The sequence below is a fragment of the Phocoena phocoena genome, chromosome 5 (genome assembly GCF_963924675.1).
Source record: "Phocoena phocoena chromosome 5, mPhoPho1.1, whole genome shotgun sequence".
Taxonomy (NCBI): Eukaryota; Metazoa; Chordata; class Mammalia; order Artiodactyla; family Phocoenidae; genus Phocoena; species Phocoena phocoena.
Window position 1 is genome coordinate 103098044 of NC_089223.1, and position 25230 is coordinate 103123273.

The 25230-nt window shown below is 50.9% G+C and overlaps 1 protein-coding gene across 1 annotated transcript in view; it reads left to right on the forward strand.

Moving 5' to 3' along the window:
• The window catches only part of EVC (EvC ciliary complex subunit 1), an 82889-nt gene that overhangs the window by 35088 nt on the left and 22571 nt on the right, over nt 1-25230 (forward strand). The window contains exons 9-12 of the mRNA XM_065877265.1: nt 2607-2823; nt 4531-4679; nt 7117-7215; nt 22109-22321. Of these exons, the coding sequence (XP_065733337.1) occupies nt 2607-2823; nt 4531-4679; nt 7117-7215; nt 22109-22321 (678 nt within the window). The remainder of the gene's footprint in view (nt 1-2606; nt 2824-4530; nt 4680-7116; nt 7216-22108; nt 22322-25230) is intronic.

The following is a 25230-nucleotide window of genomic DNA, read 5'->3' on the forward strand; positions in this document are numbered from 1 at the left end:
CAGGCTGGAGCTAGAGACCTGAGCTCATCCCACAGTTGCCTTTTATTAGCTGTATGACGTTGAACAGGTTACTTAACCTCTGTGACTCAGTTTCATCATCTGTAAAATGGGAGCCTGAATAGCATCAGCTCTGAGAGTGTTAGAAAGTGGACGACATGTAAGACCTTTAGAACGGAGCCTGGCCCCGGGGAAGCGCTCAGTATGTGATACGGATTAGACAATGGCAGGCCAAGCGTCAGCAAACAAAATAGACGTAAACACGTCATCGTAATGATGTGTGGAAAGAGCTACAGTCTGCGTTTGTACAGAGAGGGACGGGTTGGCTCTGCCTGTACGTCAGAGTATGTTGTTGATAAACTCCAGAAGAATTCAAATTTTCAGGCTGGAGACATCTGAGAACTCAGGCCTGGGCAGTCGGAATGTGTCGCATGGAGTTGCTGAATATCAGAACTGGAAGAGCCCTGGAAAGGGCCCCAGAGGTCATCAGAATCAGCTTCTAGGGATGCTCGAGAGAAAGAGGATGGTAGGAGGGATGTGGGGACCTGCTGTACATAATTATGACGACAGCTTGCATTCATGAGCACCTACTGTCTTCTGGTTGCTATTTTACGTGCTTTACCTATTTTAACTTATTTAATGCTCACATCGACTCTGTAAGTCAGGCGTAGGTGAGGACACTGTGCCCAAGGTCATGCAGGTCTGGAGCCAAGTTTGAGCCCGGGCACGTCTGAGGACTGGCTACAGCTCTCAGAGCCAGAAGTGGCCCCCTCGCCTCCCACGCAAGTCCCTTTACTCCTCCCGCCTTCCATCTGATGCCCCTCTGCTCATGCTCGCCTCTCGACTCTACTCCCGTCTTTCCTTGAATATAAATCCAGAGGCTGAGGTGTCACTCTCCAGCCGGGTGGCCTGACCGTGATGCCTTAGAGGTGGCTGCTCTGGGCACTGGCCGCTGTCCCCCACGCCCTGAGCCTCGCTGGATCCCTTGCCGTCCACACCTGCACCGAGCGCTTATCCTCTTGCGCCCTCTAGCGGTCATGGGCCCGCTGACGGCCGTCGGGCTCATATAGTTGGCGGAGAGGAAGGTTCAGAGCCGCTGTCCCTGGGCTATTTGGGTGGCGTTCCAGAATTAACCTCAGTGCTCTTGTCCATAACTGGGGGATCCTTGTCCTTGCCCTGTTCACACGTTGCTCAAACACAGACCAATGCAGTTCAGCAAACAGCGAGCCCCAGGGCTGGTTACCGGGTGTTGCAGGTGTGGCCGCTGTCTCAAGGGCTCTCAGTCCAGCCTGGGACTGTCCCTATGCTTAGACAGAGGTACAGGAGAAGCAGAGATGGGAGGAGGGGGCCGTGGAGGTGGAGGGGCTCAGGGAAGGTGCCACACAGCGCGTAAGGACGAGCAGGACCTGGCCAGGCAGGGAAGTGAGAGGAGGCCGGGAGGGTGTTCCAGGTGGAGGCCCATGTGTGCAAAGGCCGGGTGTGCCGGGCAGCCAGGAGCAAGGAGGTGTGTGGGACGAGGCTGGAGACTCAGCCAGGCTCGGTCCTGAAGGGCCTCGTGCACCGTGCCCAGGAGTTTAGACTTGGTTTGAAGGCAGTGACTGCAGGGTTTGGGCCCCAGGATGGCAGAGCCACGTTTGCACCTCAGAAAGGCCCCCTGCCAGCCGTGCGGGGCGGGGTGGGGTGGAGCGGAGCGGGCAGGCGGGAGGCTGGCAGAGCAGGGACGGTCCTGGGCTAAGTGACCTGGGCCTGAGCTGGCCGTGGCTCTGGGCCAGCTGGAAGGAGACGGAGCGGAGGGGTGTGAAGGAGGCAAGGGTGCCGGCATGGTGGGGAAGAAGGGCGGAGGCGAACTCAGGCCGCCGTGCCGGGGGTCCGGGGGGCCCACCCCTAGGTGGGAAAGGTGTCCTTCTGAGGCACAGGGCGTGCAGCTTTAACGTGGTGCATGTGCTCTCATTCTACAAGGTTCCTGGAGCGGCTGCTCTCTGAGACGCGAGCACAGGAGACGCAGACCTGCAGGGTCTGTCCCTGCCTCTGGTGGACGTGTCCTCCATGGGGGAGGCGTCCTGTCCGAGAGCCGTGTCCTAAGTGAAGGACAGCGTGGTAGGGCAGGCAGGCCTCTTCTAAAGTCTGACGGCTGGGGCCCCCCTCCAGGTCAGGCTTACCCGGCAAATCTCTTTAATCCCCAGCACTCAGGTTCCCGGAGGCTCGAAAGCCAAAAGTCCCGCGACCTTTATTGTTTCTCTAATGTCTCTCCTCCTGGGCTGTGGAGGCCCGAGGCCCCGTGGACTGGGGAGGGATGACAATGGGAAAGGGGGACTTCCCTCTTTGGTCGTGTGCATTTATTAATCCCTCCCCAGAAGCGTGGCCGACTCACCGAGTACCCAGCGCTTTCCTTGTGTTATGTGGCGTCAGCCTCACCACGTCCCCGTGCGGGACCATTTTGTCCCCATCTGAGGCACACACACAAGAAGCTCGTGAGAGCGGTTTGGCCTGTGCTCTGCTCATAGGGAGGTGGGGCCCCAGGACCAAGCCCGTGACTGTTTACAGACCCTCGTGGCCAAGTACTGACCCAGGGCGTTCCAGCCCCTTGTCGCCTGTGTTTCTCTTCTTAGGACACCCTGGAGAGGACAATGGGGCGGGCACACGTGGCCAAAACAATTGAGTTCCTGAAGCTGCAGATCCGGGAGGAGACCAGATGCCACCTGGCCGCCATCTCCCACAGCCTGGAGCTGCTGACCGTCGAGGGGAAGCTGTCGGGGCGGCAGAGGGAGGAGTTGCTGACCCAGCAGCACAAGGCCTTCTGGGAGGAGGCGGAGCGCTTCGGCAGGGGTGAGCGAGTGGGCCAGGCCCGGGCGCCCGGCACCCCGTGTGTGCTGCAGGCCGTGTGGGCCAGGGTTGGTGGCGGCACTCGTAGGCGTCGGGAGCAGCTCCCGTGAGGCTAGCACAGGCTGCCCTCCCAGGTCACCTCCTAGGGTCATACAGGTCATACAGCCTCCGGGATTGCCTGTTGCACATCGCCATCAGTGATTCAGGCTGCCAGAGAAGCACCCGGAACATGCAGAGGGCGAGGGAGGCGGGAACGCCCAGAAGCCCTGCATGTGGCACGGGGCCTGGCTCAGCTGCAGGTGGGTGAGCGTGAACAGGGGTCAGTCACATGGGGCAGGAGAGGGAACCCAGCGTGGCTGTTTCCCACACGTGCTACTGCTCCCGGGCCGACCCTGGGAGATGGGCAGATCAGGGCTCAAGACATCAAGAGCATCTGGGAATTAGTCCAGGTCACACCGCTGGTGGGACCCTCAAGAGGAAACCCAGGTGTTTCACCTGCAGGAGGTGACCACATGGAAAACTTCCTGTTGGCTAGAACTTTGGACCATGTAGAATCTGAATGCATCTGGCCTTGGGGGTCACCACACACAGTGGTCTGGGCTTTATCAGTGGGAAGCGAGTGGCTGGGATGGGATGGTGAAGCAGCCCCCTAGGTGGGGCTCTGTTGAACTTGGACAAGATGAGGGAGACAAGGAGACAGTCAGGGGTGGAGGGAGGACCCTAGGCAGAGGGAGGACTCCGGTCCCTCCTGGCCACCTGGCCACACTCTTTTCTTTGGTGCTAGAGGCTAAACAGACTCTCAGGTCAAACCTAAGGAAGTGTGCCTGCATTAGGGCAAGTACAGAAGGAGGTATGACGTGTGTGTGTGGCGGTGGGGATGGTGTGAGGTGCTGAAACCAACGCGTCCAAGGACTGCAGACTCCTCGTCGCCAGGCCCTCACTTCAACAGCTTCTTTGCTCAGCATCTCCTCCAAAACCCAAGTGGACAGAATCTGACCAACCTCGTCCTTGGCTCTACTCCCTGGAGCCTTCTCTGGGGTCCCACGCTGCGCGTGCCCCCTCTTCCTCCCACCCCCCCCCCCCCGTCCCGCCACCGCCCCGGCCCTCATGCAGCATAATTTCTTCTCCTCCTGCATTCCATGAACATCTTGAGAGCTGGGCTGGGTCCTGCTCACTGGTAGACCCCAGTTCCTGGCCGTGTACTTGGCACACTGCTGGGGCCGAATGACGCAGGTGGGCTGAAGGGTGGTTTTAGGCCCCGCCCCTCTCTCCCCAAGTTCACCTTCCCCTGCCACAGGGCGTCTTGCCCTTGGGTTCACCCTGCTTCTCTTCTGCTGATCTAATAACTCACCCTGGCAGTTTTTGAATCTCGACTCCAGTCTGACGTGTCACTATCTTCCTGAAGACTCAGGCTCTCTGTACCCTGTGTCACCTGTCCCTCCCTCTGCCGCCTACCCCTCCCTCACACTCTTTTCTCAGGGAAAATACCCCTTTGTTTACTTTTTGGTCAGGTTGGCGGGCCGCCCTGCACAGCAATTACATGAAACCTCTTATGTTGCTCTGAGTCCTGGACCCCAGGGGGAGGGCCCTGAATGATAAAACCAGAATAAAAAGGGGACTTGCCCCAGAGTTTCTGACCCTCCACGTGCTGGCAGAAGCAGCCAGTGGAGGTTTCGCCGGGGGAGCAACCTTGTTTTATTTCAATTTCAGAGTTTGTCCAGCGAGGCAGAGACCTGGTCAAAGCCTCACTGGTTCACCAGGCAGAGGGGATGGCAAGGCTCACGCTGGCCCAGCAAAAGGAACAGAGGAGCTTCCTGGCCACGGCACCGCAGACCGCCGACCCCGAGGAGTTCCTCCAGGTGACCTGCTCCTGACTCGCTCCCACGTCTGTGGGCACAGCCGTCCCAGGGAGCCACGCGGGTTGATCAGGGTGGCAGGAGGGGACTCGGCCCCCTGCTACTGCGCTTGGGTAGCCAGAGGCCTTGGCATCTGCCAGACGGGAGGTCTCTCCTCGCCTCCCACCTGTCAGCCCAGTGACCTTAGCCAGCTCCCTTGGACTCTGCATCCCTAGCTTCCTGGTCTGTAAGCCGGTGGCTCGAGCAGCACCACCCTCACTGGGACGATGCAAAGACGGTGGGAGGGGCCGTGGAGAGGGCTTCACACAGATGGCGCAGGGCAAGGGCCCAACCTGCGATGCAGACCGGTGTGCGATGTCCCCAGAGGGGACAGGCGTGTCCTGCATGTAAGGCAGGCTGTCACACAGGGATGGGCCCCCTCGCTGGGTCAGGTGGCAAGTCAGGGGAGGACCCTGCATGGGGGGCTGAGCAGGCAGGACCAGCGAGGTGGCCAAGGTAGCCAACGCTCGTGGTCTTGACTGGAAAAAAGACAAGGAGACCGGCTGGAGGGCAGGAAGCAAGGTGTCACCCTGCTTGAGGGATAGCAAGTGAGCCGGCGCCAGCACAGGCTGGAAGGACCAGGGCTTGCAGTTTGCAGAGAGAGAGCAGGACTCTGCCTCAGTGTTTCCCTGTGGGTGGAGGGGGGGTGGGGATAGGCAGGGCTGCTTGTCAGTGGCCGTCCCCCAGGGTTGGTAAGCATTTGGGTGCTAAGGCAGCAGGACCTGGGTTTGATGCTGACTCTGCCACTGTGTCTGAGTGACCTTGCTAACCCTCTGGCTTCCTCATCGGTGCAATGGGAATCATAGCACCCACGTTGCCGGGTTGTTAAGACTCAGCCAGACCAGTAAGGGGCAGCCATGGCCTGACTGTTTCTCTGGGTCCTTCTCTCTTTGCTAGCATTTGCTTGTCTCAGCTCTGCCGAGGGGATGGCAGGACCGTAGCTGGGTCCAGGCTCAGGCCAGAGCCCAGACACATGCCCTCCTTGGGGGCCGGCATGGTGGCGGCAGCTACACCCGAGTGAGAAGCCAGCGGCCAGAACAGAGGAGAGGTCTTCACGTCCCTGGTTCCCTGGTCCAGTGCCTTTTCCCACCCACAGAGCCTCCTCCCAGGGCCCACGCCTGGGGTTTCTGGGGTTTGTCATACCGTGGGGTGGGGGGCTGTTTCTGTCTTTAAGAAGATCCGTTTGAAGTGAGAGTGAAAAGATACAATTATACAGCAGTTTGTTACTCTGAGATTTCTAGGCCCTCCTCTCTGACATACATTGCTCAGTGCAAGTCCTGAGTGTGGAGACGGTGACAGCGTCAGCTCTGCAACCCAGGACTTCAGCACAGCCAGGACCTGGTGCTCAGGAAACATGGGACCAAGGAGGGAAGGGTTGAGCGCATGCACGCATGCATGCGTGAAGGAATGAGGGAATAACTGAATGAACAAATGAATCGATGAATGATGGATGGGAGAACAAAGGAACACGTAACTGAATGAACAAAGAAATGAATGAAGAACCGACAAATGAAAGAAAAGTCAAACGAATGAAGGAAAGAATGAATGAACACGTGAACGAATGGATGGATGGATGGATGATGGATACAAAAGAACAAATAATTGAATGAACGAACAACAAAGAAGGGATTGAATGAACAAGGAACTGATGGATAAGCACAGACTTTGGCACCATGAGCAGCCCCTCCCTCTCAGCTCCCCTCCCACTCTGCCCCCACCAAGGCCAGAGGGTTCTAACTGCCTGGTCTCTGTTGCTGTAGCTCCTTGAGCTGGGACTGTGTTGGCCCCCCACCTTCCTTCCAGGGATCCCGCCTTGTTCTTCAAGACTGAGCTTACTCATTTCCCCCATGGGGCCTCTTCCCCTACAGCTGCCCCCTAAGAGGAGTCCACCCTCTGTGGTTTCACCTTGCGGTGCCTTCTGACCGTGTCTGGGGCACCTGGCGCACGCCTCCCTGTCACTCTGCTGGGCTCCTTGAGGTCCATTGGTCAGAGCGGAGTCTGGCCGGCCACTGACCACACTGACCTCCAGTGGCCCTGCTTGGCCTCGGGCTCCGCTGGGTGGGCCTCCCAGGGCCTGGATGGTGGTCCCCAGCAACTGAAATCAGAAAATGATGTCTGGGTGGCCAGGAGAGAAGGGTGACAGGGGTGCTGGTCGCACCTTCTCCTGCTGGGTACACAGACAGAATCACAGTCTGTGGTTTTCCTGGAGGTCGGATTCACCGGTCCCGGCCTCAGCCACAACTCACAAGCCATGTAGGTCACATCCATCCCTGTGCCTCAGTTTCCTTGTGTATAAGTCGGGGTGAACATCCTTCCAACCTGAGAGGCGGGGTCCGTTGAGGTTTTTCTGGGAAGAACATCAGCATTTTCCTTCCAGATTCAGCTCCTGTTTTACTCACAGGGTTTTCACGAGGTCCTGGAGAGGCAAAGGCTGAGTCGGAGTGACCTGGAGGAAGAGGAGAATGTCAGAGCCACCAAGGCCGTGGCCGCGCTCTGCCAGGTATGTGGTTTCCAAGTGGGACTGGCAGGAAAACCTCAGGATCTGGGCATGTGTGAGAACCTCACGTCCTCCCGGGCTGGGGACCCCGAGACCCTCTCTGGCAGAAACCAGGGAGGGAGGTTGGCCCAGGTCACATCTGAGGCCCCTTCCATTTCTGAGGTGCTCGGGACCCTCACCTCCAAATGTCCCTAGAGACAAAGGTCTTTGGAAGTCAGCTCACCCAGGATGCAAATAGGCCAGCATTTGTGGGCGTCATGAGTGTAGAGCGGTGATGAGGAAGGTGGGTTGGGCTTGAAACGGAGACCTGAGTTCCAGTGCTGGTGCCACCTCTGTCTCCCTGGGCAACTTCGTGCAGCTCTGGAATGATGGCTGGCTTTGAGATAACAGGAAGAGAGCACCCGAGCCCTCCAAAGCCAGAGGGCCTCCCGGGATGTGGCAGTGACCAAGACAGGCAGAGTTCCTTGCCCCGGGCAGGACACAGAGCTGCTGGGAAGGTGGAATGTGGCCCCGGTCAAGAAGGAAGGTCACAAGTGCCACCGTGGTGGGGAGCACCCTGGAGAAGGTTCACCTGGACCCAGAGTGCTTGTGTCTGCGTCCTGGCTCTCCTCCCTCCTCGCTGTGTGGCCTCCAGAACATTACTTGGCCTCTCTAGTTCTCAGTTTGCCCATCTGTGAAATGGGGCCAGTGATGCCCATCTTCATGGTGGTGGTGTGAACACCAAATGTCCGTGAGGCCCTTGGACAGCAGCTTGCACCTGGGACATGCCCAGTCCAAATTGGCTGCCCTTACAACATCCCTGCTGACGGGTGCAAAGAGGAGGGTTGAGAGACGTAGGGGTGAAGGTGAGGTCAAGGACGGCCATCCACTGGAGGTGATGCATGAGATGGGCTTTGAATCAGGAGGTGAGCTCCAAGTGGACCAGGAGTCAGGGGGCAGCCCAGACAGGACATAAGGAAGGACAGGGAGTGCAGCCCCTCGTCATGATGGCGACTGTGCAGGGTTCAATGGTGTCTGTGAGTTTTCAGAGGCTGCCATATCAAAGTACCCCAGCCTGTGCCTTAAACACAGACATTTATTTTCTCACTGCTCTGGAGGCTGGAAGTCCAAGATCAGGGTATCATCTAGGTTGGGTTCTAGTGAGGCCTCTCTTCCTGGCTTGGAGATGGCTGCCTTCTCACTGTGTCCTCGCATGGCAGAGAGAGAGCTTAGGTGTCTCTTCCTCTTACAAGGACACCAGTCCTATCAGGTTAGGACCTCACCCTGTGACCTTTCTTAAGCTTCATTATCTCCTTAAAGGCCCTATCTCCAGATATAGTCACATTGGGGTTAGGGCTTTAGCATATGAATTTTGGAGGGACATAATTCAGTCCATAATAGTGTACCTCAAATTTCATGTCCACCAGGAACCTCAGAATGTGAACTTATGTGGAAATAGGGGGGCTTTGCAGATGTGATTAGTTAAGAAGAGGTCATTCTGGATTAGCATGGGCCCTAAATCTAATGACTGGTGTCCTTATGAGAAAGTCATTGTGGAGACAGACACACAGGTAGGTGGCCGTGTGAAGACAGGCAGAGACTGGAGTGATGTGGCCACAAGCCAAGGAACACCTGGGGCCTCCAGAAGCCGGATGGGGCAGGAAGGATCCCCCCAGAGCCTCCAGAGGTAGCTGACACCTTGATTTCTGATTTCTGGCCTCTATAGCTGTGAGAGAATAGACTTCTCTAGTCTTGGCTAACCAGGAAACTGATACCGGAGCAAGTCTTGTTCAGAGCCAGCCACTGTTGTAAGTGCTTTCTGAGTATTTGATCATTTTATCCTCATGAGAATCCTGTGAGGCAGAAACTGCATTTTCCTTCCTTCACAGATAAGGAGCCAGGAAGGATTTTCTTGAGAAAAGTGCAGGGTGGGATTCAACTTGTCAAAGCCCCAGGCTCCCAGGCAGGAAAGGAACACCACCATGCCTGGGAGGAGTCAGGACTCAAATCCCTGGGCTGGGAGTGAGCACACTGAATTCCAGTCCCCTTCTGGGTACTAACATGCTGTGTGACCTTGAATTGGTTACATAATCTCTCTGTGCTGGCCCAACCATCCTGCTCAAGTCCTACAGCCAACAAGCAGAGAGATGGGATCTAAAGTAAGTCTCTCTAACCTCAGTGCTGATGTCCTCGCCGTGACCCATGCTGCTGAGCGTGGGCTGTGAATACCGCAGTGAGGACAGGCTCTGGACTCAGATGGCCTGGGGTCCAGTCCCAGCCCAGCCATTGACCAGCTGTGTGGTCGGCAGCAGGTTATCTAACTTGTACCTCAATTTCCTCTGATGCATAGCAGCGTCTGAGGACCGCTGCCTTGGGGGGATGGGGTGAGAGTCCAATGGACTTAAGACTCACGGGCAGGTGCCATTCATGACGCGCCCACCTGAGCTCTTGTCCAGCAGGGGACAGTGTGTCCAGCAGGCTGACACTTCCTCTTTTGAGCTGCAGTTAGAATCTAAAGTCTTGGTCGACTAAATGCCACTTTCGTCCTCCACAAAGCAAGGATAAAACACTGAGCACTGCTACAGGGAGGAAATACATGTGGAAGTGCCGGGCCAGTCTCAGTGGGTGGCAGTGAATACATCATTTTCAGTAAAGATTTGATGATGCTGATGTGACCACAGCCTCATGCCGCAGCAACGTCCTTAGGATATTGTACACTTGGCTTACCGTTGCCAGCCCACTGAAGTTTGGGCCGAGGAAGTAAAGACACCCTTGTTTCTAGCATCAGGAGAGCCCAGCAGGTGTGAGTGAGGGCTGATAGCTGCTGGAGTCTCTGTCTTGGAAGCAGGCACTTGGAAATGCCCTGCATGAGGAGGGGTCAGTAGCAAGGTGAAGAGGGGCCAGCAGTTCTGTGCATCTGTGCAGGTCCTTCTGAAGGAAATGGCCCGAGGCCTGTGCCAGCTTCTCTCCCAGAGGCAGTGCAGAGCTGTTTCCTATGATTCACGTCGTCATTGCACAACAGGCCCCTCCGGTACCAGATAACTTTGGTTTATCTTACATCCCTTAATTGTGGAAATCGTTGCCTTGGGTATTGGAAACTGCTTTATCTGATATTTCCAAAAGGTGGAGGTTGAAATCCTCTGGTGTGGTGGAAAGAAGCCAATTGGAAGATTGGAATGCTTGGCGAGGACATTCCCGGGTGGGCGCCCAACATTCCTGGGTGGGCGACCTTGGGCAAGAGCCTTAACTGCTCCAAGCCCATTTCCTTATCTGCGAGATGGAGACAGAGAGCCTGTTGACCATTATGGTGGCGCAGGAGGGCAGGGCTGAGGGCCTCACGTGGCAGGTGCTCGGTTAACACCTTCCCTTCTGCCCCATTGCTGAGCGTGTTGATCAGGAAGCCTTGAGCCCAGGGGTGGTGAGCATGACTCTGGACCCGGGGCCTGGCGGAGAGTGTGGCTTCCTCGCCGACCAGCTGTAAGCTTGCGAGCCTGTTGGTTCGTTCATTCAATGAATATTATCGAGCACTGCTTTAGTGCAACCCACAGTCTCAGCACCGGGGCCTCAGCAGTGAACCAAACAGATAAAGTGCTTATTTTTGTGGAGCTGGAGAGACAGCAGCACATGTGGGGTTCCAGCAGCCACAGCAGCAAGGAGGCCAGTGTGGCAGCTCTGGGGGAAGGGGAGACAGGTACAGGCTAAGGTCAGAGTCTTGTAGGGCCTTGCAGTCCATCCGAAGACGTTTGCATTGACTTCTGAGGGAGATGGGAAATTGCCGGCATGTTTTGAGTAGGGAAATGACTTGCCTTATGTTCCCAAGGATCCCTCTGGATTCTGTATGGCGGATGGACTGTAGGGGGCAAAAGTGGAAGCAGGGAGGCCTGGGGAGGCATTGCAGTGGTCCAGGCAAGAGATGCTGGGGGCCTGGGCCGGGATGGTGCGGGTGAGGATGGTGAGGAGGCCTGGGGTTGGGGTCTGTTTTGATGGTCAGTATCTGGATCTCCTCTTAAAATGGGGATGGTCACTATCTGGGTCTTCATATGGCTATTCAGAGGTTTGAATAAGTTCACACATGCAAAGCATATAGAAGAGTGTGAGGCCCACAGTGAACACTTAAATCTGTTATCATGGTCCTGGTTAGTATCACTCACTGTCTAAGCAGGTGTGTCTGCACAGAATACACTCATGAGGTAACCTGCCTTGCAGTCTGGCTGGCTCCTTCCCAGACCTGGTCACACAGAGGCATAATTCCCCCCTTTCTTTGAGCACTGATCATGATATTATAGGCACGGCGGCTGTGAGATAAATTTGATCACCACCTAACGGTTCTCAGGCTGCAGAGAAAAGTGCATTTTTCTAAATTCCCACTGTCTCTTGGCCTCTAAACAAGCAGCGAATTCTCATTTTGACTGAGATGGATGCCACTAAATGACACGTCTCGGTGCTTTGTAGAGAGATTCCTGAAATGAGCCCAGAGTCTTCCTGATAATGACAGGCACAGAGCTGAGTTTGCCACTGTTGCATCACAGGGCGCCCCGGAGACCTGCTTGTTTATTTGTTCATTTCTGACTGTCCTCCCCCTACTGTTTCTCCTGAAGGGCTCCTGGGGGAGTAGGGTGATAACAGCCCTGCCAAGGTCAGCCGTCTCAGCTTCAGAGTCTCATGGGAAGTTAGGGCTGAGGAAAATAAGAGAAAAAGTGAAGCTCTGTCCTCAAAGAAGACAGGAATAATAATGATAAGCACTCATGAAGTGTTTGGGAGTAGACCACCCTTGCTTCTGATACCAAATGCAAGTCCAGAGGTCCCCAAGACCACCCTCAGTTTCTTCAGTTCTCTAGAAGGACTCATACTGAAAACTGTTCTGCTCACGGTTATGGTTTATTACAGCAAAAGGATACAGATTTAAGTCAGCCAAGAGAAGAGGCACATGGGCAGAGTCTAAAGTTCTAAACACAAAGCTCCCAGTTATCCTGGTGGAGTCATGGGCAGTGCTAACTTCTCCTGGGAACAATGTGTGGCATGACACACTGAGCATTGCCATCCAGGGAAGCTCACCCAAGCCTTAGTGTCCACAGTTCTTATTGGGGCTCAGTCACATAGATGTGGTTGACCACCAACGTGGCTGACCTTAAGCCCCAGCCCCTCTAGAGGTGGAGCTGATGCCACGTGGCCCAAGGGCCCCACCCTAAATCGCATCACTGTCATAGATTGTCTGAAGCTGCCCAAGGTTCCAGGTAAATAGAGACCCTCTTATCAGGCAGGACATTCCAAGAACTTAGAAGTCACTTCCCAAGAACCGTGGACCAAGGCCAGGCCTCTCTTTCAGCAAGGTCAGTTCTTCACTGCACAGCACTGAAAGGTTAAAGTATTTTGTTCAAGGTCACACAGCTGGGGGCCTGGGTTACAGGCCCAGGGCTGTAACCTTCAGGTGGGGAGAAGTGATTTAGTGGACAAGAGGAAGGCGGGGGCGTGGAGTCCTTGCTGGGAGGGCTGCGGTGTGTTCTGCAGAATCCAGCTGGGGATGACACATTACAGGCAATCAGGCAACAGTGATGAGTAAATGAATGGGTGAATCAATGCATCAGTGAATATATCAATCAGCTGAAACATTGGCATCCTGAAGATGGTGTGTTATTGCTGATAGAACAAACTACCACAACTTAAACTTAAAAACAACTTAAAAACAACGAAAGTTATTACCTTACGTTTCTGGAGGTCAGAAGTCCAAAATGGGTTTTAGTGGGCTGACATGAAGGTATCGGCAGGGCTGGTTCCTTCTGGAGGCTCCAGGGAAGAATTCATGCCCTTGCCTTCTCCAGCTTCTAGAGGTGCCTGCATTGCTTGGCTTGTGGCCTCTTCCTCCATCTCCAGGCCACAGCCATACTCTTCCTGCCTCTGCTTCCATCCTACATCTCCTTTCACTCTGACCGCCTGCCTCTCTCTTTCATTTACGAGGACCCTTATAATTATGTGGGACCCACCTAGATAACCCTGGATAATCTCATCTCAGGATCCTTGCTTTTCACTTAGTCCTTTCATCACATCCACAAGATCTCTGACTGTGTGGCACATTCAGAGGTTTCAGGGATTAGAACATGGACATCTTGGGGAGCCATTATTTTGCCTATCACAGGTGGGAAACAGTAAGTTTCCAAAGAGTAGAAGAAACTAGGTTTGGGAGAAATACCAAAACAATGATTTGGGGGCAGTGTTCTATTGGAAGTAGATCTTGAGAAGGAAATTGACAAGTGTAGGCACCATACAGCTCCTGTCACTGGAAAGAGGATTTCCGTAGGTGCTACAGAGGGTGAGTCAATTCCATGGTCCTTTATCAAGGTGAAAGTGTGATAAATCATCACTAAGTATGACAAGTCTTAGAAAGATAGACTGGCATGCTTACGCCTACTTTACTGTAGCAAACTACGGGAACGTGGCTTTTTGTTTTATTTTAGCAAGACTAGTAGAGTAATTAATTTATGTTTTCTTTATGTACAGAAGTAAAACTTGCCAGTGCCCGCAGGGTACCACATGCTACCTGATTATACCTCTCCCTCCTTTTAGTAATTTTCACAGTCAGCTCACCTCCCTGCAAAGAGTTGCAAAACTGCAAAGGAGAGAAGAGTCACTCAGGAATCAGACAGGCCAGGTTGTGGGCCTGATTCAGCTCCTGGTCCATATCATTTAACCTCTCTGATGTAGGAACTCTTAGCTGCCTTCTTTTGTAGATTGACCATATGAAAGAACCCACTTAATACCCCAGAATGCCACCCATAGCTCTCAGGATAAAGTCCAACATCCTTAACCTGGCCATGGTGACCACCCAGCCTGGCCAATGAAGTGCTCACGTGGCCTGACCCATGAGACCCATCTGACTTGGCCCAAAGGCCAACCTAGTCTGGTCCCTGAGACCCAGCCAACCTGGCCCATAAGGCCCCCTGACGTAGCCGACAAGGCTCACGTGACCCAGCCCACTCACCACTTGTTTGGAGGCATGTCCCTTGCTCCCTGCCTTCCAGCCAACCTCAGACATCCCTCAGCTCCCCAAAGGTGGCCCAGTCCCTCCTGCCCCAGTGCCTTTGCACGTGCTCTTCTGCGGCCTGAAATACCGTTCCCTCCATCCCCTCAGTTTGGCTTGTTCTCCTATTGTCTCAGCTTACATGTCACTTCTTCAGGGAGCCCTTCTCCGACTCCCCGTCAGATCGGTTAGATTCCCTGGTCTGTCCCTAGGGCTCCCAGCCTCCCTGCCATCACACTTGCCATAGGATATTGTGAGTTCCTGTGCGATGTCTGCCCCCTCACTGGGGGTGCGTTCTCTAAAGTCAGGGTCCACGTCAGCTTTGTTCACCCAGTGGCCCTGGCACAGAGCCTTCCTGCAGTAGGTGCTCAAGAGACATTTGCAGGATGAACCTGTGAAGGCTGTGAGGATATGACACCTTTACACCAGAGCTTTCACCTTTAGGGCCCCTTCTGTCCGATGTGGTATCACGTAATTATGACCACAGTAATGCTGTGCAACAAGATACCTCAAAACCCTGTTGCTGAAAATGACAGTGATTTATCCCCAGGGTCTGTGCATCAGCTGGTGGTTGGCTGATCTAAGCGTGACTAACACAACTTGGCCACGCACACAACTGTCTCTACTCTTCCTAGGACCAGTGGGCTGGCCTGGGAATGTTCTCCTCATAGCGATGACAGGGGTCTAGCCTCCAAACTAGCCCATTTCACCTCCACCTCATTCTGTTGACCAACGCAAGTCACATGACTGACCCGAAATTAAAGGGTTGGGGAGGCGCTTCCCACTCCCTGTGGGAAGGCATGCAAGGTTATGTGGCAAAGGGCATGGCTCTGGGGGAGAGGAAGATCTGGAGCCACTGTGCCCATCCACGCACACGTCTCCTGTGTCGCATGTCCTCAGGAAGCAGGTATCATTTTCCTCCTCTGTTGGGTGAAGCCCCAGAGAGGAAGAGAGTCGCCCCTTGTCACACTGCTGGCAAGTGACCCAGTGCAGGTGGGTTCCCAGACTCCTGACCCTTGATCCAACCTACTTCCAGTTTTGTGGGGTTTTTAACATCTTTATTGGAGTATAATTGCTTTACAATGGTGTGTTAGTTTCTGCTCTATAACAAAGTGAATCAGCTATACATATACATATATCCCCATATCTCCTCTCTCTTGCGTCTCCCTCGCTCCCTCCCTATCCCACCCCTCTAGGTGGTCACAAAGCACCGAGCTGATCTCCCTGTGCTATGCGGCTGCTTCCCACTAGCTGTCTATGGACTTATATATAAGTCCATGCCACCCTCTCACTTCATCCCAGCTTCCCCTTCCCGTTTTTAAGAGACCCAGTTTCACCTGTGCTCTTAGCACTGCTCTGTCCCAGGATCCTGTGCACACCTCACTCTGAAGTAGTTAACTGTGCATCTTCAAAACTGTCAGGGTGTGGTCCCTGCAGAGGAATATTTCTGGTTCCTGTGATGAACCGGAAACTCACAGGGAGCCGGGCCATGTCCGTGGGATCCTGGAAGTACATGTTTTATTCCCTCAGTCAGCACTCACCCTCATCTTCAGACCTGGCCACATCCGCGCCTTGTGTGAGCTCCTTCACGGGTGCAGGCTGCCAGGTCTTGACTCCTCTGCATGGCATTGAACTCCCTGCCCCCCGGAAGGCTGACCCCCTGCTGCTCCTCTGCTTCCACACATCCTGTGCTTCCGCCCATTGGCCCACCTGGCTTTCTCCCAAGGGCACATGCCCGCCTCTGCTGGGAACGCCCCCTTCCCTTCCCTCTCTCCTCCCCACCCTGCAAGCAAATGGAAACACACACTGCCTTTTCTCCAAAATGCTCTGTTCCGGGAAAAAAAATAGCAACAGGTAACATTTATTGAGAGCCACACGCTAACTTTCCCAACCCCTCTGGAATGAGAATAGCTGGCGTTTATGAAGCGTTTGCTCTGTGCTGTGTGCTGTATCTAATCCCTGACAATCAGCCCTCAAGGCAGGTGCTGTCTTTACAGATGTAGCTCGCATCTTATTCCTTTTGCAGGTACGAAAACTGAGACTCCTTTTCAAAGGTTTCAGAATATGTGCCCTTCCCCTGCCCCAGTCCTTTCTCTGCAAGAAGACTGGAGAGGACACTGGATCCTCTGGGTCAGGCTGCAGAGGCGGAAACCCGAGTGAAGGACGAGTCAGGGTGAAATGCTGCCCTAGCTTGGGTTCTTTGTGCTTCTATTTGAGGAAAAGTGCAGGGCTGAGGCCCAGGGCCAGCCTCTCCCCTGACCAGCGTCCCCTGCTGTCCGACCCCTCACACACGCTAAGAGAGAAGAACACGGATTAATTCCTGTTCTATTTCAGGCACAGAATAAATCATCATCTCCCAAACGAAACGTGTCAGCGTTAAGTGGGAAGCCATGTGTTTTATGGCCTATCAGAGCACGTGCGATGACGCAGATGTGTCTCTGTCCAGGGAGCAGGCAGAATCCAGCACATTTTTTATTAGAAAGAGCCTCGACTAATGGACCATGTAGCTTTTACAAAGTTCACCTTTCTTGAATTTGCAAACAGTGTATTTTTGCAGTTTGACAATCATAAACAAAAAAGAAAAAGGTGTGTCTTAGTATCCCCAACTGCTGCTATGGAAGGATAGATTCCAACATAGGAGAATCAATTTTTAAAATCTGTCTCCTAGCAGAAAATTGGGATTTCCAGAGGCTGGAAGAAAATGTAAATCACTCCCATATTATTAAACCATTTTTATTGTGAAATGTAATAGACACAAATAAATGGATAACACATAACCTTATGGATTAACAAATGACTATTAAAAACACCCATCTATGTAACACATAACCTTATGGATTAACAAATGACTATTAAAAACACCCATCTATGTAACCCCCATCCAGATCAAGAAAGAGATCATGACCAGGACCTCTGAAGCCCCCTCACACCTCCTCCCAATCCCAATCCACTCCCTGCTCACAAAACAATATTAAGAAAAATTAATAAGACCTAAATAAATGTAAAGATATACCATGTTTCTGGATTGGAAGATTTGATATTGTAAAGATGTTCATCCTCACCAAGTTGATCTATAAATTCAAAATGTTAATCAAATTGGTGGCTACTAGTTATGGAGGATATGGACTGAAGCTACACATACACACAGCCCGACAATTCCGCTCCTTGGCATATGCCCAAGAGAAACAAGCGCACATGTGTATCAAACAGCATCCACAAGAAAGTTCATATCAGCAGAATGTGTGATAGTCTAAAATAAGAGGCCGGGCTTCCCTGGTGGCGCAGTGGTTGGGAGTCCGCCTGCCGATGCGGGGGACGCGGGTTCGTGCCCCGGTCTGGGAAGATCCCACATGCTGCGGAGTGGCTGGGCCCGTGAGCCATGGCCGCTGGGCCTGTGCGTCCGGAGCCTGTGCTCCGAAACGGGAAGAGGCCACAGCAGTGAGAGGCCCACGTGCCGTAAAAAAAAAAAAAAAAAAAAAAAAAAAAAAAAAAAAAAAAAAAAAAAAAAAAAAATAAAATAAGAGGCCACACAAATGTCCCTCAACAGTAGAATGGATAAATGGTGGTGTACTTATACAGTGAAATACTACAGACCAGTGAGGAAGAATGAACTACTGCTACACACGACAACACAGAGGAATCTCACAAGGACATATAAAGTTGAGATACACAAACCTAACATGCTATATGATTCCATTTACATAAAATCAGGACCTTTGTAGTTTCTACCCTCAGGTATAATGTTTGCTATCGTTTTTTTCTTTTTTCAGATTGAGGAAGTTTCCTTCCATTTCCTATTTTGCTAAGAGTGTTTCTTCTGCATGGAAATTAAATTTTGTGGAGTACTTTTTTCTTCATTTATTCACATAATCACCATGATGCTTTTCAGCTTTATTTTGTTAATGTGACAAATTGCATCAATTTGGGTAATGCCATTAAGTGCATACAAATTTAGAACCTTTACATCTTTCTGGTGAATTAAACCTTTCGGTGCTATGAGCTGACCCCCTTTCTCTCTAGAAGAGCTTTTTTTCATAAAAACTATTTCGTCTCCTTTTTTTTAAATTTATTTGTTTTTATTTTTGGCTGTGTTGGGTCTTCATTGCTGTGCGCGGGCTTTCTCTAGTTGTGGTGAGCGGGGACTACTCTTCGTTGCGGTGCGCGGGCTTCTCATTGTGGTGGCTTCTCTTGCTGCGGAGCACGGGCTCTAGGTGCGCAGGCTTCAGTAGTTGTGGCACGCGGGCTCTAGAGCACAGGCTCGGTATTTATAGCACGTGGGCTTAGTTACTCTGCAGTATGCGGGATCCTCCAGGGCCAGGGATTGAACTCGTGTCCCCTGCATTGGCAGGCAGATTCTTAACCACTGCACCACCAGGGAAGCCCTTTATCTACCATTAATGTCACAAAAAGTGACCCTGTGTTTATTAGGTGCTGCTTATTCTCTCATCCATTCTTTGTTAAAAAGAATTACCTAAGAGCGTCATGGTTAGATCATGGGTGCATCCAATTAACCTCTCTTTTACATGTACAGATAAAGCCTCAGTTTCCTCATCTGTAAATTTCTTTCATCAGTTTTGAAAGATTTCTCAGCCATTATCACTTCAAATATGACTACTGCCTGGACTCTCCCTTCTTTCCTTCGGGGACTCCAATTAAACATTTTGGACTTTCTCACTGTATCTTTTAGCCTTTATCTTCTCCTCCGTATTTTCCATCCCTTAGTCTCTCTTTACTTTGTTCTGGATTTTCTCCTGATCTTTCTTCCAGTACTAATTCTCTCTCCAGCTGCATCTAAACTGCAATGAAACCTATACGTTGGGTTCATATTATTGAGCAGTGTTTGTCAATTCTAGAAGTTCTGACTTTTTTTTAAACTAAGTAATGTTACTTTTTATAATTTCTAGCTCTTTGCTTTAAGGTTTAAGAGTGGCTTTTAACATCATGAGCACGGTAAGCATCAATCCTTTAAAGTCCTTGTCTTCTAATTACACTCTCTGGACTACCCGTGGGTTTGTTTTTCATGTCTGTTGTTTGTGTAGGTCTTTGGTCATATTCTTATCTCCTTGTGTACCTGTTTATTTTTTCCTCATATGCCTTGTCTCAGATTTGTACATATATTGGTAAAAATATTTTCAAGCATGCAGTGATGCTCTCCTCCCGCAGAGAGGATTTTCCTTTGCTTCTGCCCAATGACTGGGCCTCTGATGATCCAGAGTCATGTTAATTCGAGGTCTGGACTTGAAATATGCTGGGTCACCCACATGACCAGACTCCAGGTTGCCATCTGTTTAAACCAGTCAGATCTGGTTTCCTTCCATTTCAATCATGTATCTCTGGTGCTGCTTTTTGGGTTCCAGCCCTAGGTGTGGATTGGTTTACGAGGCCCCAACCCATATGAGCTGTGAACTCCACCTTCTGTCCCTTTGACTGCTTGAGGCTGTCCGAGGTCCATCAGCTGTGCAGCCATCTCCCCTGGATTGACCTACACCCCTTATGTAAACACAGCCCGGGGGCTGGGCGCACTTCTCTGACTGCATCTTCTCCCGACCTTGGGCACCGCACTCTTCACTACCTTGTTAGCTCTTTCGGACTTTTATGATGATTTAATAAACATTTTGTCCAGCTTTTTAAAAAAATTCATCTTCTGCAGGGAGAAATTGGTTCAAATTACCTGGTTGGCCACTCTCAGAAGTAGGATCTCTAAATCTTTTAAAAAGGTGTGGGTCCCTTGTGCCCCTGTCATGGTCACTTTATTACAAACAAAGTTCAGCTTGGCCATGAACTTTTTAAAACACGGCATTCACTGGGTTTCGTTAACACTGATTTGAGTTAAATTTAACTTATATTCATTGAGCACACCAAGTATGACTTCAGTACACCAGAGGAGGTGCTGAGAATTTTTTTTCCAAAAATAACCAATTATCCTTGTAGCATACAGGTTAAGAGCATGAGTCCAATAGTCCAACAGCCAGGACCCAGCCTCTACAAATGTCCAGTTACTTATCTTCTCTGGGTCTTAGTTTCCTCATCTGTAAATTAATGGTAATTATAATAACATCTTCATTGGACTGTTAGAAGGATGAATGGGATTATACAAGAAAAGTGTTTATGACACTCTCTGGCACATGGTAAGAATTCATAATTATTAACAATTATTATTACCTGATATTTGCCGGGTGCTTTTCTAGGCCCTATAGATGCTAAAGTAATAAGACTTTATTCGTAAAAAACCCTGTGGTCGGCATATATATGGAATCTAAAAAAAAAAAAAAAGTTTCTGAAGAACGTAGGGGCAGGACAGGAATAAAGATGCAGATGTAGAGAATGGACTTGAGGACACAGGGAGGGGGAAGGGTAAGCTGGGATGAAGTGAGAGAGTGGCATGGACTTATATATACTACCTAATGTAAAAGAGATAGCTAGTGGGAAGCAGCCGCATAGCACAGGGAGATCAGCTCCGTGCTTTGTGACCACCTAGAGGGGTGGGATGGGGGGGTGAGTGGGAGGGAGACGCAAGAGGGAGGAGATATGGGGTTATAGGTATATGTATAACTGATTCACTTTGTTATAAAGCAGAAACTAACACACCATTGTAAAGCAATTATACTCCAATAAAGATGTTAAAAAAACAAAACAAAACAAAAACAACCCTGTGGTTGGGAGGCCTTCCCAGAAGAGGAGACCTCAAATTGAGTTTGGAACATGTGAGGGGAGTTCCTAGATGGAGAAGGGGAAATGGGCATTCTGTATCATGTTGGTGTGTGATGCATTCAGAAACTGCAGTCAGGTGCTTAGTCTAGGAGGGTGTGAGACGTGGGTGCAGATCTGAGTATGTTGCAGCCTCTGCTCTTAGGCAGTTGTGGTCCAGGAGGGATGACAGATAAACTATAGTTTTGATGCCCTGGTGGGGCTAACCAAAGAGCTGCAGGAGCCCAGGGTGAGAAATGTCCATGTTAGTCTGAGTGGCCCAGGCAAGGCTTCACAGCGAAGGGATTATTTTGCAGGGGTTTTGCAGGGTGAAGAGGAGTCCATTTCAGATGTGAAAGTGCCTGGAGATGGGGAGAAGGGGAGAGGCTTTAAAAAGCATCCATATAATGAAACATGCAACGAAATGCCATTTATGTGAAGTAACACACACACCAAAAGCCACATTTATGGGCATCATATATAGTGAAAGTATAGAAATCTAAATTGGAGACAGAGATGCTGAATTCATGGGGATGGCTATCTCTGAGGACACTGGGAGGGAGGGGAAAAGAATTGCAGAGCGAACTTAAAGGATTCCAACTTAACCTGTAAGGTTTAGTGTTTTTAGTCTGAAACGAAAAGGAAAACTGAGTGGTGGATTCAGAGATGTTTAATGTATTATTATCTACAGTTTTTTGTTTTTCACAATTAAAAAGAGTTTTAGAAAGAGAATGGAGTGGGGGAGGTGGGATGAAGGTAACAGAATGGTGAGAAATGAGGCAGCCCCTGAAGCCCTGCTAGGCAGGTCTGATTGCGATGGGAAGAGAGGTCTTCCAGGTAATTTGAGCTGGAATTGAAGGATCTATGCTTGTGCAAATAACTCGCCTAAGTGTGGAGGGTGGAGGGAGGCAGGGAGACCAGTGAGGGGTCGTGAAAATAATCTGGATGGAGGTTTAGAGGAAACGCCAGTGGTTAAGGGCTCATTGGGTCAAAAGCGCAGGTCTGGCACTTGACAGGGTGAGGGTGAGAGGGCTGGAAGGCAGTGGGCGTTTCCCAAGACTGAGTGTGTTTGTGTGCATGTGTGTGCATGCACGCGCCTGTGTGTGATTTGAGAGCTCCCTTCGCTGGATTTCCTCTGTGTCCCGCGTGAAACACTCGGCCCTGCCCTGGGTGAGAGCCTGACACGTAGCTCCGTCGTGTGGCTCTCGGCTTCAGGAGCTGTATCGCAGCACCATGGAAACGTTCCAGAAGTTTGTGGACGTCCTGTTCCTCCAGACGCTCCCCTGTGTGACTGACCTCTCCCAGGCAGAGTGTGAATACCTGAGGCAGGAGGCCCAGGAGAACGCGGCGCAGCAGCTGGAGAAGTTGGATCGCTTCCGGAGTCAGCAGTGGAAACTCTTCCAAGATCTCCTGGAGCAAGAAAAGCAGGTGCAGCATTTTGTAAAACTGGGTCTGGAGTCTGCCTTTTTTTTTAAACTTCTGAAGAATAACGAGGGATTTCCATCTCTGAGCATCCCCTAGTGCCTATGCTAGATGCTTTACCAAGATTCTGGTTGCCAACCTTTCACACTGGGGAGAGGGGGAGAAGACGGCAAGAGCCCTCCTCTCCCAGGATAGGAGGTCAGTAGATGATGCCTTCGGTTAATACAACAAGGGCAGCAAAGCCTTCTTTAGAATAATAGAAATAAACGACAGAGAGCGGTTCTCCAAGGGAGTGGACTGCTTGGGGGGAGGAGCTGCACACACGGGACTCCTGTTTCTCAATGAAAGTCTATTTCATTATTAAAACCATGTATATATGTGGTAGACAGAATAATGTCCCCACATCCTCATCCCCAGAACCTGTGAATATGTTACCTAACAGGGCAAAGGGGCCTGATGGCGTGCAATCAAATTAAGGATCTGGGGATGTAAAGATTATTCTGGATTATCTGAGTGGCCCAGTGTGATCACAAGGGTCCTTTTAAAAGGGAAGGAGGAGGCTCAGAGTCAGAGGAGATGTGAGGACCTAAGCAGAGGCTAGAGTGATGTGCGCATCGGCCAAGGAATGCGAGAGGCCTTGAGAAGCTGGAAGAGGCAAGGAACAGACTCCCCCCAGAGTCTCCAGAAGGAACACTGCCCTGTTCCTTTCATTTCAGACTTCTGACCTCCAGAAATGTAAGATACTAAATTTGTGTCATTTGAGGCCACAGCGTTTGTAGCCATGTGTTACAATAGCTATGTAAACTAATATACCTCAGTTTTATTTTTAAAGAATTAAGTTTTTTTTTTTTTTTTTGCGGTACGCGGGCCTCTCACTGTTGTGGCCTCTCCCATTGCGGAGCACAGGCTCCGGACGCGCAGGCTCAGCAGCCATGGCTCACGGGCGCAGCCGCTCCGCGGCATGTGGGATCCTCCCGGACCGGGACACGAACCCATGTCCCCTGCATCGGCGCCACCAGGGAAGCCCTCAAATTTCTAAATGAAAATGCCCACATTTCCTTTCTCTCTTGCTTTCTCCTGCATGCTAGAGGCTATAAAAGTAACATGCTCAATATCCCAGCATCTAGAAGTGGCCGCGTGCAGTTCTAGCCTATGAGAGAAAGTACGGTACCTGCACAAGGCTTCTGTTCCCTAATACAGAGGCCAAGTGTTGCTAGGAGACATCCTCCTCTTCAGTGTTCCCTGTTCTTCGTGCCCAGAGCAGGTACAGGAGGACTGGAGGTATGCTGGCCTTCCTTTGACTTAGAGACAGGATTCAGGAGGGTGGGGCAGAAAGGCGGACTGTCCCAGCCCTGGACTGCCTACCCCAAGGTGCTTGTTATGAGAAACACTCTGTCTTTTTACATTGAGTGTTCAGTTAGGTACAAAAGAGCGCTCAACTGATGCAACCAATAGAGGTTTTCTAAAGCAACTAACGGGAGCTGTCCAAAATACCAATAAATAAAGGGAAGCATCACGGGGCCATTTCCAGCCAGGGACGAGCATAGGGCCTAGTTTCCTGCCTGTCCAATTTATTAGACCTCCTTCTAATTAATTTCAATCCACCATCAGCTGCATTGTGTTGTCCTGTCACTGGTACCTTGCAGTCTCCTCGATATGGCTGTAGGCTCCTGGAGGACAGCAACCCTGCTTTTCATATTTCACTTCCTTAATCAAAGCCCAGTAGCTGGGATATAGCAAATGCTCAGGAAAACTTGGCTGCATTTCCAGCAACAATAATGCAGCTTTGGAAATTATCACAGGGTCACCGAGGGTAAATGAAGCTGAATTCCTCTGATTCTTACCAATCCTGGGCCCCAGACCATATAATTTACCATCTCCGGGGAAAGAGGGGAGAAACCTGGGCCTCAGCAGTTTGGAAAGATCACCAGATAAGTCTGATGTGCCTCTGATGTCGGCTCCCAAATGGGGATCAGGCCTTTTAGAGACAGTTGTGGTCTGAAGACAGGCTTCTAATGTTGGAAGCTGAATGCCTGGGTTTGAACCAGAGCAACCCCGTTAATGGGCTGGGTGACTCTTGCCGGTCACCTGGCAGATTTCCCACAACTCTGCTTTTGCACAGCTCGCTAAATTTCTCTGAACCTCAGCTTTCATGTGAAAAATAGGGATCAAAATACCCAACAGGGTTGCTGCGAGATAATGCAGGTTAAGACCCTTCACGCAGTATCTGTTCAGTTGCTTAATGACTGACATTGAAAAAATCTAGAACTTCATTTCTGATAAATTATTAGGCAAACAGCCATGATTCATCTAAAAACCTCTAGTTATAAGTCTTAAGTTACTTTACGCAGATGTCAGACAATGCATAGCTTCTGGTTTTTATTTTTTATTTACTTTGTGAGCATATACATGCGTGTGAATATTCCTTTGCTTGTGCAGAAGTATTTCAAGAGGAGTTCTGCATGCAAGAAGCAAGCAGAAGTTAATGACCTCATCAACTGATTAAATAAGTATGACCCAAGTCTGTTTTCTCAAAGTTTGGATGTCAAAATTAATTTACTGATTGATTGTTTAATTGCCTTAAATTACCACAAGATATTTAGAGATCCATATTCTCTCCCACTTGCCATATTTCCTTGTTGATGATAAAAATGAGATGAACTTTCTGTGGTCAAGATGAATATTTAGTCATGAGATGAAAAGGCCAACAAAACTGTTCATGGAAAATCTAACACACACCCAGACTATGAAATGCATTTTCCACTTATTTTCTATCCAAAAGGCCTTGGTGATTTCATATCCTGTTACTCAGAGAAGTTGTTAAGTGTTGTGGAGTTTGTCAGTCACACAATTGGAACAGGTTGTAGAATGGTGGTTCTCAAAATGTGATCTGTTCTAATGCAGGTTTGTGGGCT